Source organism: Theropithecus gelada, chromosome 5 (genome assembly GCF_003255815.1).
Source record: "Theropithecus gelada isolate Dixy chromosome 5, Tgel_1.0, whole genome shotgun sequence".
In the NCBI taxonomy this organism is placed as follows: domain Eukaryota; kingdom Metazoa; phylum Chordata; class Mammalia; order Primates; family Cercopithecidae; genus Theropithecus; species Theropithecus gelada.
In genome coordinates, this window is record NC_037672.1 from 162986426 (window position 1) to 163004888 (window position 18463).

At 33.7% G+C, this 18463-nt stretch overlaps 1 protein-coding gene across 4 annotated transcripts in view; it reads left to right on the plus strand.

Annotated features, from left to right (window-relative positions):
• TLL1 (tolloid like 1) overlaps nucleotides 1–18463 on the plus strand; it is a 223724-nt gene that overhangs the window by 133567 nt on the left and 71694 nt on the right. For 3 of the 4 annotated variants that reach the window (XM_025385694.1, XM_025385692.1, XM_025385693.1), the window contains exons 8-9: nucleotides 1216–1340; nucleotides 12374–12489. In XM_025385694.1, coding sequence (XP_025241479.1) covers nucleotides 1216–1340; nucleotides 12374–12489 — 241 coding nt within the window. Of the gene's footprint in view, nucleotides 1–1215; nucleotides 1341–12373; nucleotides 12490–17552; nucleotides 18080–18463 lie in introns of those variants that run through there. The other variant, XM_025385695.1, reaches the window with a different exon arrangement.

The following is an 18463-nucleotide window of genomic DNA, read 5'->3' on the forward strand; positions in this document are numbered from 1 at the left end:
TTTGTTTAATGTCTCTTTCCTTGCATTTGAATATTAGAATCATAAAGGAAGGAATTTCTGTTTGTTTTATTTACTGCTATAAATCCATACCTAGAACAGTACCTAGGAACTGTTTCCTAATGGAAGCTAAGTAGAGCTGAAAATGCTGTTCTTTTAATGCGAATGTTAGTTTAAATTCATTATATTCATTTATAAATTTTGGAAAGAAGTGCTCCATCATTATCTCAATTTAAAAGATATTATACAAGTTTATTTCTTAATTTAAGATATTTTTATATAAAGATTTATTGTTGTTGTTGTTTGTTTTTGGTAAATCCACGAACACACAACTCATACTCCTCAAACCCTTGGAACAGCCTCTCAGTTCATTTAACTTTTAAGCTCCCACTTCTTTAGAGCTCTAAATGTTTGACATACATTAAAGAAAAAATTAGAAAGTATTTTTAGGGCATTATATTCAGAACTTTAGGTCATGCATATTAGGAAAGATTCGTGAATCTTTTACCACAATCTTGATCCCAAACAACTCACTATCTGTAGTTTAACATTATCAGGGCATTGATTAGGCTTTCTTATTTACTAGTTTTACGATGGAAAGATTGAAAAAATTGCTTTAAACTGCCCTAAGTTTTGATATTCTTTGGTTTTTTTTTGTTTGTTTGTTTTTGTTTTTGTTTTTGTTTTTTAAACATATGATGTAATACTTGGACTTCTAAGAATACTTAGGTTAAATTAGTAGTTTAATTCAGAAAAATTAACCTATGTATATTTTGTTTTACTCTTACAATCTTAGTAACTTCAACATAGTTTATTGTAGTTTGCTCTTAGGGAAATAGACCTCTATGAGGAATCATTGTTTTACAACCTGGTAATCTAAGGAATTCTTAGATCTGCTTGGGAAACCAAAACAAATGTCATGGTGTAATGTACCTTGTGGGAGATTATAAGGTATTCCATATTTTTAAGAACATATGTGTTTCAAGGAAAAAAATGAATGACATCATTGAGTTTATACTAGGCATACACATTTAATGTGCATATTTTCTTTTCTACTTTGATGAAAGTGTTTTGAAAGCCTGATACACTGCTTAAAGCACACAAGGTGTAGTTCCTCTTTGATTGACTTGAGTTTGAAATAAATAACCTTATAAATGTAAGGAATTCATGCGTTTTTATTTGGTGACTTAGGTGTGGTTTGCTTCTGCTTTTTTTCAGGGGGATGTTTCTGGATACCATTCTCCCCTCCCGTGATGATAATGGCATACGTCCTGCAATTGGTCAGCGAACCCGTCTAAGCAAAGGAGATATCGCACAGGCAAGAAAGCTGTATAGATGTCCAGGTATTGCACTACACAAACACAAGAGCATGATTGTACTTGATTGTGCTCTTCCAGATGAATAAGCCATGATTTACTCAAGCATTTATTTGTCTCCCTCCCTGTTGGCAAATGATGTGTACAGTTCAAAGTCAATAATCATAAAATGAGGCAGGAGGGAACTATGGAACATCCAATTGCTGTAAATAAAAACAAGTTGTTGAAATCCAAGTTCAAGCACAGGGATAGCATGTTTTATTTCTTTTAATTTAATGAGTGAAAGAGCAAAATAGAATGGTTGCTTGATAGTCATTGATTAAATAGTTGCATGATTTCATAGTCCTTTCTAACATAAAAAGAATATCCTTTATTTGAACTTCAGAATTGGATCCTGGATGATCTTTTCTCACAAATACTATTATTGATGGCATATAAATTACAATTTTATCAGTAGGAATTTATAACTTTGTTGTAAAAAAAAAAAAAATGTTCTAACCAGTTGCAAGTGAACTACTGTATGTTTTGCCCCTAAATAAAGTTTCATGAAAGGTCTTAATATTCTAAGGGAACACTATGCCTTAATCGTCCAAGAAAGGAAAAGATTCTGTTTTCCACATTAGAAATCTAGATTCTATGCATCTCCAGTATACTCACAATATTTAAAATATCTTACAGCAAAGAAACATGCTTAACTTTGCATAACACAGTCTTTTCCAAATTATTTGTCCAAGGAAACCTCCTTTTACCCAATACTTACTTGTAGAATTCACTTTTGGAAGTATTGTTCTAGATACTTAAGGTTGCGGATATAATAAAACAATAACTATAAAAGTTTTAATTGGCTGCAAATCTGATAATGCTTGCAGAAAATCAGAGAACTGATGAATATCTTAATCACTGGAGTTTATAATTGCTTATGTTTATTTATATATTGTTATTGGGAAATTCTTATATTAATTAAATTTTTATGATTTCTGGTGTCAGTCCAGGGTACTTTTAGGCTATAGACGAGGGCTAGCTAATTCATTCATAAAAATTTAATATGTGCTTATTGACATATGGTATAGAACCCTTCTGTTGGACAGATAAAATTCAAGTGCAAGCAAGAAAAAGTGAGTTGGTTGAATAATCCCAGGAAATACCTGGGAACTTCCCAGGAAGTTCATGATTCAGTATGTGATGGTACTTAAGTCATTGATTCAACCCAGTGGATTCTGTTGACAGTCCTGCTGAGAGAAGGGATTTCCTATTCCTTAATACTAGATTTGCTAAGGAAAATTGTAAGAAATTATGATTTTTTTTTTCAATTTTACTGTAATTGTTAGCTTTCTTGTAATTTAGGACTATTAAGTTTTTAAAAGGGCAGTTGATACTTTTGGAGTTTAAAGCTGTGTATAAAACCTTTTACATCATAATGATTCAATAATGAAAGTGGGTTTTCAACATTTTTTTGTGTATAAATATATCTGTCTGCCTCTCTAATTTTTCCATGTACCAAAAGACATTTCTACTTAATATTCATTAATTTATTTACTTCGTGTTGTTTACTTAAGTTGCATTCATATTTACATAAATGCCTTGAAAACATTTTATGTATGTTAGATACACATGTATATGTGGTATATTTTTTAAATTCAAATTTCTATAGGAGAAAATGAATTTATAAGAGAATGATAACACTACGACAAAAGATATGGATGATCCTTGACTAATGTCTAGTAACATTGGGCATATACTTTTCAACTTTTAAAAAGTGAAAATTATTTGACTAATAGTAACTAAGTAAATGGCCACTTTGTGTATAAAAGTATCTTGATTATATCTCTAAATGTATGTCTACATACATTACATTTGAGAAACACACTAGAGATTTGTATGCACACGGAATTGTAGGGAAGTCAGGAAGAATAAAAAACTAAGCTTATGATACTGTAATTTAATTTTTAGCCTAAAATTCTTGGATATTTCAGTTATAAACAGGAAGATAATTAGAAATATAGTTTCTACTTTAGATTTCAATTGTGTAAAATACATTAATGGGCCATTTTCTTACTTGAAATATAGAAATAATAATGTGTACACTATTTTGTTTAATACAATAAAACCACATTGAAGAAAGCACTATGATCTGTGAAAAAGATATTTTGTATTTCTGAAACAGTATGAAAAGCAAATAGGAAGAACTAAAAGAGATATGTAAATATACATATATATATCTACACATATATATCTACACATATATATACGCATATATGTACACATATATCTACACACATATATGTATATATACACACACATTATATATCTACACACACACACACACACACACACATATATATATCTTTTAGTGTTAAATTTTACTTCCCCAAATCTTTGGGAATGACTTTTTCTTCTATCTTGGCCTTGTTTTTCACTTTTATCTTTGACTCAGTGGTTATATGTGCAGGTTTGTTACATGGGAATGTTGTGTGATGCTGAGGTTTGGGCTGTAAATGATCCTGTCATCTCAGTTCTAAACGTAGAGCCCAACAGGTAGTTTTCAACCCTTGCCGCCTCCCACTCCCTTCCCTCTAGTAGTCTGTACTGGCTATTCTTCCAATTGTTATGTAAAGTATACTCTATGTTCAGCTCCCACTTACAAGTGAGAATATGTGGTAGTTGGTCTTCTGTTCCCAAGTTAATTCACTTCACATTATGACCTCCAGCTCCATTCATGTGGCTACGAGGAACAAGATTTCATTCCTTTTATAGCTGTGTAGTATTTCATGGTGTATATGTATCACACTTTCTTTATTCAGTCCACCATCGATGGGCATCCAGGTTGAATCCATGGCTTCGCTATTGTGAGCAGTGCTGCGATGAACATACCAGCGCACGTGCCTTTTTGGTGGTACGATTTGTTTTCCTTCGGATATATGCTTAGTAATGAGATGGCAGGGTTGAATTGTAGTGGTGTTTTAAGTTCTTTGAGAAATCTCCAAACTGCTTTCCCCAGTGGCTGAACTACTTTTGATTCCCAACAACAGTGTGTAAGCATTCTCTTTCTCTACAGCCTTGCCAGTGTCTGCTGTTTTTCATTTTTTTAATAATAGCCATTTTGACAGGTATAAGCTGGACTTTTTAATGTTCACCAAATAGCCCCCTCCTTTCCTCTTGTTCTTTCTCTTTTCCTCTGTTTCTTTCTCTGCGCCTCTCAGCCACTCTGTGCATGTGGATATATCTATCTCCCTTTTTGTTTCTTTCTCTTTCTGAAATAGTTAGCTTTGAGCCCTGCATATAGTTATATGTTTAAGGTTCTTCTCTCTTCCTTAAATGAAGTGCACTCATGACTTATCAGGATAAGGACAATGATACTGGCATAAATGTACTTACCGCAAGCCAAATGACATTAAGCTACACTGATGCAGTAGGTTTACCAATAACTGCAAGTTATGGAATAGAGTTAAAGATTCATAACTGTACAAATAAGTCTAAATAGGGTGACTTATCTGTGAATGACCCAGAAGACAGTAAGAGTTTATAAACTGAGTTCTGATTGTGTTTGGTTTTCATACAGAGAGGCGGGGATTATAAATCTGCATATTCCTTTGGAGTTTGTTTTATTCTTACTCTTTGGTTAGAAAGTCCTGGTGGAAAGGCAGACAAAAACAAGCAATGGGGAAAGGACTTCCTATTCAACAAATGGTAGTGGGATACCTGGCTAGCCATGTGCAGAAGAATGAAACTGGACTCTATCTTTCACCATATACAACCATATACAAATGTTAACTCAAGATGAATTAAAGATTTAAATGTGAGACCTTGAACTATAAGAAGACTTAAATAAAGCATAGGAATCACCATTCTGGACATTGGCCTTGGGAAATAATTTATGAATAAGTCCTCAAAAGTGATTCAACAAAAATAAAAATTGACAAGTGGGACTTAGTTAAACTAAAGGGCTTCTACACAGCAAAAGAAACTATCAACAAAGCAAACAGACAACCTATACAATGAGAGAGAATATCCACAAGCTACGCATCTGACAAAGGTCTAATATCCAGAATCTATAAAGAACTTAAACCAATCAACAAGCAAAACAAATAACCCCATTTAAAATATGGGCAAAAGATATGAACACATACTTCTCAAAAGAAGACGTACAATCAGCCAACAAACATATGAAAAAATGCTCATCATCACTGACCATCAGAGAAATGCAAATCCAAACTACAGTGAGATGCCATCTTACACCAGTCAGAATAGCTGTTATTAAAAAGATGAAAAACAACAGATGCTGCTGAGGCTGTGGAGTAAAGGGAATATTTATATACTGTTGATGGGAATTTAAATTACTTCAGCCACGGTGGAAAGCAATTTGGATATTTCTCAAAGAACGTAAAACAGAACTGCTACTCAACCCAGCAACCCCATTACTGTGTATATATCCAAAAGAAAGTAAATTGTTCTGCCAGAAGAGCACATGCATTCTCACGTTTATCGCTGCACTATTTACAATAGCAAACTCATGGAATCAATCTAGGTGTCCATCAATGATGGGTTGGATTTTTTAAAATATGGTACCTAGAGACCTGGAATACTAGGCAGTCATCAAAAAAGAATGAAATCATGTCGTTTTTAGCCACATGGATGGAACTGGAGGCCATAATCCTAAATCAACTAACACAGGCACAGAAAAGCAAATACTACATGTCCTCATTTATAAGTGGGAGCTAAATATTGAGCACACATGAGCATAAACATGGAAACAAGAGACACTGTGGGCTACTAGATGGGAAAGGGTGGGAGGCAGCAAGGGTTGAAAAATTACCAACTAGGTTCTATGCTCACTACCTGAGTGCAATATGCCTATGCAACTATTTTATACATATACTATTTATATCTAAAATAAAAGTTGAAATTAAAAAATGAAAGACCTGCTGGCAAATGAAGCCAGTAAAATATATTTGGTTACTTTTAATGCCAGCTTTTTTTTTTTCTCATCAGTTTTTGCTCCCAGCTTTATTAGATCTGCATTTTACGGCATTGTTTTGTAGAGGTTAATCTTGAAAAAAATACTGACCTGGTAAAGAATATAGTTAGCTATACAAGACTGTGGGTTTTATGGTCTGTGATAAGTGGGGCCTTGAGTCCAAAAGGGCAAGTTTCTCACAGAAAGACTATAAATACTGCTGAACTTTACTAAATGATATATAATTTTTTTAATGTATCAGAAGAGTGATGGCATTAAAATGTATCTATTTTAATTTTCCTTAAAATAATACTATCATTTTGTGAAATTTATAGCTGATAAATACCTTGTAATCTATTCTTATATTTATTTATATATGCCAAAAATATAAATTAGGTTGGTATATGAAACCACATTAGTTATTGTACAGTCAATGCATACTCATTATGAAAAAGCTAAATACAGAAATAAGGTTAGATTTTGAAGGGGATAGTGTGAGATGTTTCCTTCAGTTTGCAGTTGCTTTCATTGCTATTTCTTGCTCTCAGCTTTAGAGACAGGAGAGTGAAGTCTCTTTATGCATTGTTGTGTTCAGAAAGAATATGATCCTCTAGAGCTCTGGCACTCTACTACTATAAGACGCCCTCATTCATTGCCAGATCATGTAGCCACAAGCGGCGTGGGAAAGGAAGGTAGAGCTGCTTGACATTGGGATTGAACAGGTTTCTGGACACTGCTTCCAAAAGACAAATCCTTTGTCTTTATGATGGTTTCCAAGCCTTTCAAGCATTAAGGCATTTTAAAGGACACCTAGTAGCTAATGCTACTTGCCGGTCTTGTAATCCTTTGTATTCCATATACTGTGAAGACAACAGAAGTCCACATGGGGAGGAGAATGGCTATTACTACAACACTTCATCTTCCCATTAACCCAATAATTAGCAGTTTATTTGGAAGGAGGTGATTTCTAAGGTACATGAGTGGTAACGTATTTTCTCTTGTCTTAAATGATTGATTTGTTCTCATATTTTCTCTCTTTTGGGGTCTCCTTTTTCTATGATTCTCATTTTCTAAATGCATTGTCCTCCACTTTACCCTACTCATAGGATTACTTTCCCTTCTTATTACTAAGATGCTTAATTTAGCTACTCTTTTGTCTTTGTCTGCTTTTTGTCTTAATTTAGTTTTTCTATAATCCCATGATCTTTTGCTTATAACTACTTAGTATTTAGACCAACTATTGGCGCTACTGTTCTCTCAGTAAGTCTTCCTTAACTAAGTCAAGTAACATAGTGAAAATTTTAATAGTATAACATAAATTGATAATCTAAAAATAAAGGGATTTTGAGGATTAGAATCTCTATCATTATGTAAAAGTGTTGCCTATTAACACAGGAACATATGTACCACCTATGTTCTCAAATAAACAAGTGTTTCTACTTTTAATAACAAACAATACTTATATGGAATGTACATATCTATGGATGCACATTTATGTGGAGGCTGTAGGGTGGAAGGCCAGTTTCAACATGCATGGAGTTTGAATGCATTGTTTTAAACACTTGCTTCATTTAGTTTAGCATTAAAATGAATTAAAGCTTCTTTTCAATTACTTAAATCATAGTTACTTATATTTTGAGAGAATTCTCCTAGATTCCAAATAGAATATATTTTATATAGCTGCTTTTGTATATATGATTCATGGCTAAAATATATTGCCAAGATGCAAAAAAATGCATTTAGCTATTCCTTTTAATTTATTGATGGATCTGTTTATTCATCTACCCAGCAGACATTCCCTCAATTAGTGAATGGTAGCCAGGGTCATCCAACAGCACAAGCCAGAACTGTGGGGAACATTGTTGCCTCCTTCCTCCCTCTGCTTCTCTCCTGATACTTAATGAGTTCCTGGGTTATTACTATTACTTTTGCCTTTTTTTTTTTTTTTTTTTTGAGACGGAGTCTCACTCTGTCACCAGGCTGGAGTATAGTGGTGTGCTCTCGGCTCACTGCAAGCTCCATCTCCCGGGTTCAAGAAATTCTTATGCTTCAGGCTCCCGAGTAGCTGGGACTACAGGTGTGTGCCACCATACCCAGCTAAATTTTGTATTTTTAGTAGAGACGAGGTTTCACCATATTGGCCAGTATGGTCTTGATCTCTTGACCTCATGATCCACCCGCCTCAGCCTCCCAAAGTACTGGGATTACAGGCGTGAGCCACCGCACTTGGTCTATTTTTGCCCTCTTAGTATCTCACATTCCTGTAGTGAATCTCTTGTCTAGGTGGCATCCTCTCTTTTCTGGACGACTCATTGGTCTCTTGCCTTTATTTTTATATCCTCCCTGTTCTCCAGCTATGCTGCTTGTTGTCTGGGCTGCATACTGGATGAGAAAAGCTTCCTGGAGTTGCTTCGTTTTAAAGGATGGTTTGGGCTTGGCTATGCAGTTATAACAGAAATGTATTTTAAAATGTTCTCGTAGTTTATCTCTTTTAATATTTGCTTATTTAAACATAATTTTAAACCAAAATTGTATTTATGATATTTAAAATGGAAAGGAACTATGGATTTATGAATTGTTTAAATTAACCAACTACTAAGTTGATTCAACATATTTTTATTTCTTTCTTTGCCCTAAAGATTCCTTTTTTTTTTTTTTTTTTTTTTTTTGAGAGGGAGTATTGCTCTGTCACCCAGGTTGGAGTGCAGTGATGCAATATTGACTTACTCCAACCTCCGCCTCCTGGGTTCAAATGATTCCTGCCTCAGCCTCGCAAGAAGCTGGGATTAAAAGTGCCTGCCACCACCACGTCTGGCTAATTTTTGTATTTTTAATAGAGACGGGGTTTCATCATGTTGGCCAGGCTGGTCTCGAACTCCTGACCTCAGGTGATCAGCCCGCCTTGGCCTCCCAAAGTTCTGAGACTACAGGCATGAGCCACTGTGCCCAGCCAAGTTTATCTGTTTCTTTGGAGATTTACCTAATACAAATTATTGTGTGTCTACTTACGTTATCATTACCCTTAGTAAAATTATATAAATGTGTTCCTGCCGAATATGGAGAAGGGGAAGTTTTCAACCTTTGAGATATGATGGGAGCTATAGACATTAGACAGCAAAAATATTTGCAGATCAGTATGGAGACAGCTATGAAAGTAACCATATAGGCCGGGCGCAGTGGCTCACGCCTGTAATCCCAGCACTTTGGGAGGCGGGCGGATCACGAGGTCAGGAGATCGAGAGCATCGTGGCTAACATGGTGAAACTCTGTCTCTACTAAAAATACAAAAAAGTTTGCCGGGCGTCGTGGCGGGCATCTGTAGTCCCAGCTACTTGGGAGGCTGAGGCAGGAGAACGGTGTGAACCCGGGAGGCGGAGCTTGCAGTGAGCCGAGATCGTGCCACTGCACTCCAGCCTGGGCGACAGAGCGAGACTCTGTCTCAAAACAAAAACAACAACAACAACAACAAAAACAAAACAAAAAAGTAGCCACGTAATTAAAAGAATGAGAGTTTATTACAATAATTCCTTAACAACACACAATCTAAGTGGTGTTTCCACAATTCAAACACAATTTTGTATGCTAGAAGGAACATACATATGGATTACTTAATTTAAAAGTGAGATGATTCACATGATAAAAGGTTTTATAAGCTTAACTTCTCAGTTGTTTTGTTTTAAATTTCTTGTGATTAGAGCATTCCTATGCCTCTTTACATTAATCGTCCTTTATGCTTTTACTTTCCCTAATATTATTGCAGAAGTAGTTGTATTGCACACACATTATTACTCTCACAAGAAACACCATTATGAAGTTTATATTATCGTGATAGCTATTTTACAGAAGAGAAAACCGGAGTAAAGCTTTTGAGCTTTGCATGTGATAATGTAATTAACAAGTGAAGTGACAATGACAGCATTTAAACATGTCATCTTGACCAGAAGCAGTGGCTCATGCCTTTAACCCCAGCACTTTGGGAGGTCGAGGCAGGCGGACCACCTGAGGTCAGGAGTTCGAGACCAGCCTGTCCAACATGGTGAAACTCCATCTCTTCTAAAAATACAAAAATTAGCTGGGAGTGTTGGTGCATGCCTGTAATCCCAGCTATTCTTGAGGCTGAGGCAAGAGAATCACTTGAACCTGGGCAGTGGAGGTTGCAGTGAGCTGAGATTGAGCCACTGCACCCCAACGTGGGTGACAAATTGAGACTCTTTCCCCAAAATAAAATAAAAAAAACTTATGTCATCTCATCCACTCACCTTGCTGTCAATGAACAGTCTAAGCATTTGGACTTAGTAGTGTCCACCTTTTTTTTTTTTTTTTTTGCTAATTTTCCTTTAGTTTTTTTGACTTTTATATCTGAGAATAAATCAACAAATTCTGAAACATGTAGTAGGGGTCAGCTAGCCTGGGACAATCACATTTATTGAAGAAAATTCACAAGTAATTACCACAACTTGAATGAACATGTTTCTACTTCTTGCATTATAATCAAACACTGTATTATCGACTTATTAATTTTTAGTGTATGTTGTATTTTGTTTAGCATGTATTTATCTCTTAATCAGAACAGTATTGTATGCATACATTTATGGATTAAGTATATGTAATTTATTTAATTGCACTTGAAGAAATTCAATACTGGCATTCTCTGTGGCTTAGTGGGGTTTTAAATTATTACAGAATTTATTTTTAAACTGCTGTTAATTATAGGTGTTTTTTTTTTTTTATAGAAACACACTGAACTCCCAAATAATTGTTTAGCATTTAACTGATCCTACTTAGAAGCACATTGTTTGCATTAATGAAATCTTAATACATTTTCATTTTTCTAAGACTTCTTTTAACCTTACATGTATCAAGTGCCTTGGATGATTTATAGAACAGTGTGGATTTATGTATTCTTGACCTTGAGCTTTTTAATTTTGTCCTAAAGTTGCTTTTGCCTCTCTGTTCATCAGACTAAACATTACTCCTACTTTAAATTTATTGTGTTGTACAAACATAATACCTATTTTTCTGAATATTTATATCATATCTATTTTTAGAGCTCTATGCTTTGTTTTCATATTCACTATCTTTATTTAACACAAGCTATACAGATCCATTTATAATTTATTAAGAAGTCGATGAGATGAGAGTTCATTTGCTGGTAGCTAAGGCCTTGTAATATGATAATAGCTCCGTTTTGATTGCAGTGTCCTACAGAGGGAAAGAACCGTTCTTTCAAATTGTTAAGTGAAGGTTATAAAGAGGACTGGCTGCAGTGGAGGAATTATTCTTAAGTTAAGGATACTTCAAGCAGCCTAGGTTCGTGGCACATAGCATGTCTTGCAAGAGCAACAGGGAAGCCCATTATAGGATGGTGCTGACAATTGGCCTTGGATGAACACAGATCCTCATGCTGTGCAGCTAATAATTTGCTATTTCAAATGACTGAAAATTGGTTCCAGGGAATTAGACAAGCTTAGCAAGAGGAAAATACACAAATTGCTTTTTTTTTTTTTTAAATTTAACCTCAACTGAGAAAAGTAAATAAATGTTTGCATCTTTTTGGAAAATTTGAATCTTCCATGATGTTTATATATATGTTTTCTTATTTTGAAAAAAAAGTTTATTGTGTTTGACATTTTGATATTATCTTTGCTGACTACTCATTAGTTATTACTTAATATTTTTAAAATTTGATATGGTATTCACTTACACTTAGCCTCAATTTAAATCAAATATATTAGTGAAATGTTTCATGTGGTCCCAGAGCCATGTCATCCAGGTATCACTGGCCTGAATCTGAACATGAGCGTGCTTTAGAGTGGCTACTGGCTCCTTGGAAATGAATAAAAAAGGTTTCCATGAAGAAGAATTTTATGAATGTCACATTATTTATCTTATAATCTTATTCGGTGATTCGTCATAGGGATGCCATTAAATATGCTGGAATTCCAGTAAGGGACATAAAAAGAAATTTACTTAGAAAGGAAACATCTTCTATAAAATACAAACATTTAGTCTTGTCTAATACCAAAAAAACCCTTCAAGGCTTTATTTATGATATTCATGTCTTTTATGCAAATTAACCAATGATCTTATATTTTTTTCCTTTCAGCATGTGGAGAAACCCTGCAAGAATCCAATGGCAACCTTTCCTCTCCAGGATTTCCCAATGGCTACCCTTCTTACACACACTGCATCTGGAGAGTTTCTGTGACCCCAGGGGAGAAGGTAGTTTATACTGTCAAGCTCACTATTTTACTCTCATATAAGTACAAAGGTTCATCATCCTTCAAACATAAATTTGCTTTTTTCTTTATTCTTGTTTGATTTTTCAAATAGACTAAAAAGTTCAGAAAATTCATAATGGGAATTTCTTAAACTCCAGGAATTTTTTTGAAATATATAATTTAAAAATTTTTAATGCAATAGAAGGGTTGAAATAATACATATTATATTCTCAGACACAAATGAAATTGTGGTAAAAATCAGTATCAGAAAGACGCTTAGAAAAATCCCCATATATTTTAAAATTTAAAAACATATATCTAGATGTCCAGTTCAACCAGGACAAGTTATAATGAAAATTGTAAACTATTTTCAACTGTAATATCAGAAAAATATTGAATACCAACCCTGTAAAATGCAAATAGAGTAGTACTTAGTTGAAAGAAAATTCACAGACTTAAATACTTATGTTAGGAAATATGAAATTCAGACCCCAAACTAATGAGCCTAGACGACCATATGAAGAGGTTAGAAAAAGAGCAATAAAATAAAAGATATTTTTAAAGTAAATAGTAAAAGATAAAGTTAATAACATGAAAACAACATATGATAGGCAGTATGAACAAAGTTCATAGTTTGAATTGATTTGAAAAAAAAAAGAAAAAGGAAATGGGTCAGGCGAGGTGGTTCACGCCTATAATCCCAGCACTTTGGGAGGCTAAGGTGAGTGGGTCACTCGAGGTCAGGAGTTCGAGACCAGCCCGGCCAACATGGTGAAACACCATCTCTACTAAAAATACAACAATTAACCTGACGTGGTGGCACACAGCTGTAATCCCACCTATTCAAGGGGCTGAGGCAGGAGAATCACTTGAACCCCGACGGGGAGGGTGCAGTGAGCTGAAATCCCACCACGGCTCTCCAGCCTGGGTAACACAGCAAGACTCTGTCAAAAACAAAAGCAAGGCCGGGCGCGGTGGCTCACGCCTATAATTCCAACACTTTGGGAGGCCGAGGCGGGTGGATCACCAGAGGTCAGGAGTTTGAGACCAGCCTGGCCAACATGGAGAAGCCCTGTCTCTACAAAAAATACAAAAATTAGCTGGGCGTGTTAGCACGTGCCTGTAATCCCAGCTTCTCAGAGGCCGAGGCAGGATAATCGCTTGAACCCAGTAGGCGGAGGTTGCGGTGAGCCTAGATCGTGCTATTGCACTCCAGCCTGGATGATAAGAGTGAAACTCTTGTCTCAAAAAAAAAAAAAAAAAAAAAAAAAAGAAAGAACAAACCCCAGGGAAAAAGATGAAAACATGTTTGATAAAGAAAGATGAAGACTAATAGAGAAAACACAATTATCTAACATTTAGGGAAAAAATTTAAAAGATTATTAGAACCATACAGTCTTCAGACAACAAAATGAGAATAAAAGAATCTTTTGAACATGACATCAATAACTTAAAAACAATGAATAAAATGGGAAAATGTCTTTAAAATATTACAACTAAGTTCTTATTCAAGAAGAAATTAAAAAGTATTTACAATAGCAAAGACATGGAATGAAGCTAGATGCCCATTGATGGTGGATTGGATGAAGAAAATATGGTACATATACACCATGGAATATTATGCAACCACAAAAAAGAATGAACTCATGTCCTTGTAGCAACATAGATGGAGCTAAAGGCCATAATCCTAAATGAATCAATGCAGGGATGGAAATTTAAATACCACAAGGTCTCATTTATAAGTGGGAGCTAAACATTGAGCACCCATAGACACAAACATGGGAATAAAAGACACTGAAGGCTACTAGGTAGGGGAACCTGGAAAGGGGGAATGGGTTAAAAATGACCTATGGGTAGTTTGTACTTTGTCTTTGTTTCTTATTTGCCTGGAAGAACTTAAGTTCTCTCATTAGCTGTGGTAGTCATGCAATTGCAATTTTTTTTTAAAGTTTGATGTTCTTGATGATAACTGAATGGTAAGAGGAGATAATCATGCATATGGAGTTGTCCAGATTTTTGTAATATTCACAGTGGAAACTCTGAATGAAACATTTATGTAACATAAATAATTTTTAGATGCAAAAAGTTACAACTGACTTGGAATACATGAATGCATGCATAGTTCTTGATATAGTTATTTTTAATTTAAAAAGTATAAGTCTGTCGTAATATGGTTATACGTGTTGATCATTTTTTATTTAAGTTCTTTTAATAAGAGTCAGAAAATATATTATGAAGGTCATTCTTACAAAATCACTGAAGAGTGAACTTCAAAAGATACAAATTTTGAGAACAAGTTTAAAGTATACATGATTTTAAAAAGAAAACCTCATAGAATATGAAACGTTTGGGAACAAGATTAATCGAATTAAATTGTTTCATAACAGCAAGTTAATATCTGGGAAAAGCATTTCTCCTGTCCAATTCCAAAACTCTCACCATTAGCATTCAGAGTTAATTTATTTTTCTTGTATGTGCGATTATCTATAAAACTATATTTCCAAAAATATTGTAAATAGGAAGAAAAAATCTATCATATTATCTATTATTTTTCTTAATATTATTTATGATGATTAGTGAATAAATTAGAGTGTTATAAGAATCTAGTGAGCAATTTTAACTCATTTTAGTCCTTGTGTATTTATTATTTTCTTATTTCCTTTCTCCTAATATTTGGTTTCATTCTGCTGGGAATTTAACTCATTAATTTCAAGCATCTTTTATTTTCCAAAGTAAACACTGAAGGCTGTAATTTTCCCCTCAGAACTACTTTACCTGAATACCACCAGCTTAAAATAGAGAATTTGTTATGTTTCAATTCTACTTTTTTCTGTTACTATTATTTTTTCTTAACCCACATATTTTTTTCAGTAATGTGTTTTTCTTCTTTGCAAACATTATTTTTTCAATCATCCTTTTCTTATTTATCCCTCCTTGAGTCACCTTTAGGTAAAGCGCTATCCTTGTGTGTCAGTTTTTGCAATAGCTTCAGGCTGATAGGACCTTCAGAGTGACTAGTATTCATAAGACTAATCTTTGCTTTAAAAATATGTTTTGTGCAATGGTTGGGTGCATTCATCTTAATTGTGATGGTCATATATTCTGTATATTATTGTTTTGTCTGTTTGATTTATCGGATATTTACAAATATTTGTCACTATGGTAGATTTGTTCATTGCTCTTTATAGCCTTTTTAATTTTTGTTTTATATATGTTTATGCTATATCATTTTATACTCATGTTTACAATATTTTATCCTCTGATGTATTAAACTATTATCACTGTATAATGAATTTCTTTATTTCTAGAGATGGTTCAGGTTAACACTCTATTTTGTCTATTATTAATAAAGCTGTACTTTATTATATTATAAAGTTCTATAATTATCCTTTAATTAATATATTTGTCAGGTATATCTTTGTCCTGCTCTAGACATCTAGACATTCAATCATTTCCAACCTTTTGTTTCAGGTATCTAATTCAGTTTATTTTTATTTAATCAGTGGATGGCAGGTTTTGTCTTTAATTACAGTGCTTATTGTAGTTCTATTTATTGTGAGTATTGGTGTGTTTTAGGCAGTATACAGTCCAGTTTATTTTTTGTTTAATCCATGATGGCAGGTTTTGTCTTTAGTCAGAATGCTCACTGCAGTTCTATTTATTGTAACTATTGGTGTGTTTTTATTTCTTATTTGCATTTTAATACATCCTTTCTTTTGTTCTCCCCCTTTGCCTTCTTATGCATTGAATTACGTTTTGTTTTTTTCTCATTTCATATTTTTCTCTCTACTGGTTTGAAAGTTTTAAACGTATACTCTATCATTTAGTACTCTCTTTCTACCAGCTTTCTTTCTTAATCAAGTTATATTTCATTTGTATCTTTAGCCTCTTCCCAATTCAAGAAAGGATGTTATCCCAATTCAAAAAAGGATCTTAAAACATATAAGATTATTCCCTTTTTGTAAGATATTGGTTTGCATGTTTGTTGATACCTTTCTTTAATCACACAAATGAGATACTGTTGCCTTTTGCACTTTACACTAGTTTTACATGTGCAAATACTATCATGGATTTTTATTATTTATTGTGGTAAAATAAACTACAATATTATTGTGGTAAAAACTACATAACATAAAATTTGCCATCTTACCCATTTTTAGGTGTACAGTTCAGTATGTTAAATATATTCACATTGTTGTGAAACAGATCTCCAGAGCTTTTTCATCTTGCAAAACTGCAACTCTATACTCATTAAACCAAACAAATACCTTTCCCTCCATCCCTTTGCGCCTGGCAATCATCATTCTACTTTCTGTTTCTGTGAATTTGAGAAACCTCATATGATTGGAATCATAGATTTGTCCCTTTGTGACTGGATTATCTCACTTAGCATAATGCCCTCAAGGTTCATCCATGTGACATGATTTATTTTTTAAGCCTGAATAATATTCTGCTGTATGAATACACCACATTTTCTTTATCCTTTCATTCATTGGTAGACATTTAGGTTGCTTCTACCTCTTGGCTATTGTGAATAGTGCTGATATGAATTATATGAACCGGGGATTGCAAATATCTCTCAGAGACCCTGTTTTCAATTATTTTGATTATCTATCCAGAAGTGAGGTTGCTGGATCATACAGTAGTTCTATGTTTAATTTTTTGAATAACCTTCATACTCTTTTCCATAGTCATTGCATTATTTCAAAGTCCTCGCTAAGAGTGCAAAGGGGTTCCAATTTCTTTCCATCCTCACCAACACTTGTTATTTTCTGTTGTTTTGATAGTAGCCATCCTACTGGGTGTCAGGTAATATCTCATTATGATTTTGACTTGAATTTTTCTGATGACTAGTGAACATCTTCTAGTGATAACTTGAGCATCTTTTTGTATGCTTAATAGCCATTTGTATATCGCCTTTGTAGAAACGTTTATTCAAGTCTTTTGCCTATGTTTAAATCAGATTATTTGATTTTATCTTTCAACTGTAGAAGTTTTTATATATTCTGGTTATTAAGCACTTGTTAGAGATATGATTTTCACATATTTCCTCCTCTTTCACAGGTTGTATTTTCACTCTGTTGATTGTGTCCTCTGATGAATATAAGTTATAAATTTGATGTCATACTACTTGTCTACTTTTAGTTTTATTGTCTGTGCTTTTGGCGTCATAGCCAAGAAATCATGGCCATATGTAATGACATGAAGTTTTTACCCTATATTTTCTTCTATGAGTTCTATAGTTTTCCAGTCTTATATATAGGTCTTTAATCAATATTGTGTTAATCTTTTAATGGTGTGAGATAGGGTCAAACTCCATTCTTGTACATGTTGATGTCCAGTTTCTTCAACACCATTTGTTAAAGATGTACTAAATGTTTTTATTCAGCATTCCTGCTCATGTTTCTGACTTCCATTATGGCTTATTTTGGTCCTGCCTATAGCTTACATTATAGATTTTTTTAAATTAACATTTTGTTTTTTCTGTTTGAAAATGTGGATTTTTTTACTTGAATTTATAAAAGTATAGTTTCACTGGATATAGTTGGCTGCACATTTTCCTTTGTTGTAAATAAAGCTTGCAAAAATAACTTCATTTCAAACATTTTTGATGTACAATTTTGCACATTAAAGTTATCAAAAGAGATTTAACGAGCACTAAAAATTTAATAAGTTAATACCCATATAAAATGAATGAACAAAGAATTACTCATAAAATGAAGCTGCTTAAGATGATTTCTCAAGGCAGTTTTCCCAAATTCTTGGATACCTCTCATGTAGTAAAATGTATCTTAAACATATTATAAATCAATGTGAAGTCTATTCATTTATTTTTTAAACAAGTAAAATTCTGAAAGTCACATCTCATACAATCCAAAAAAACAGAACTATATATAGCTCATTATATGAATATAAACACATGGCTATTATATAAATAAGTTAAATCAAGCTGTATCATTTATAAATTTTATACA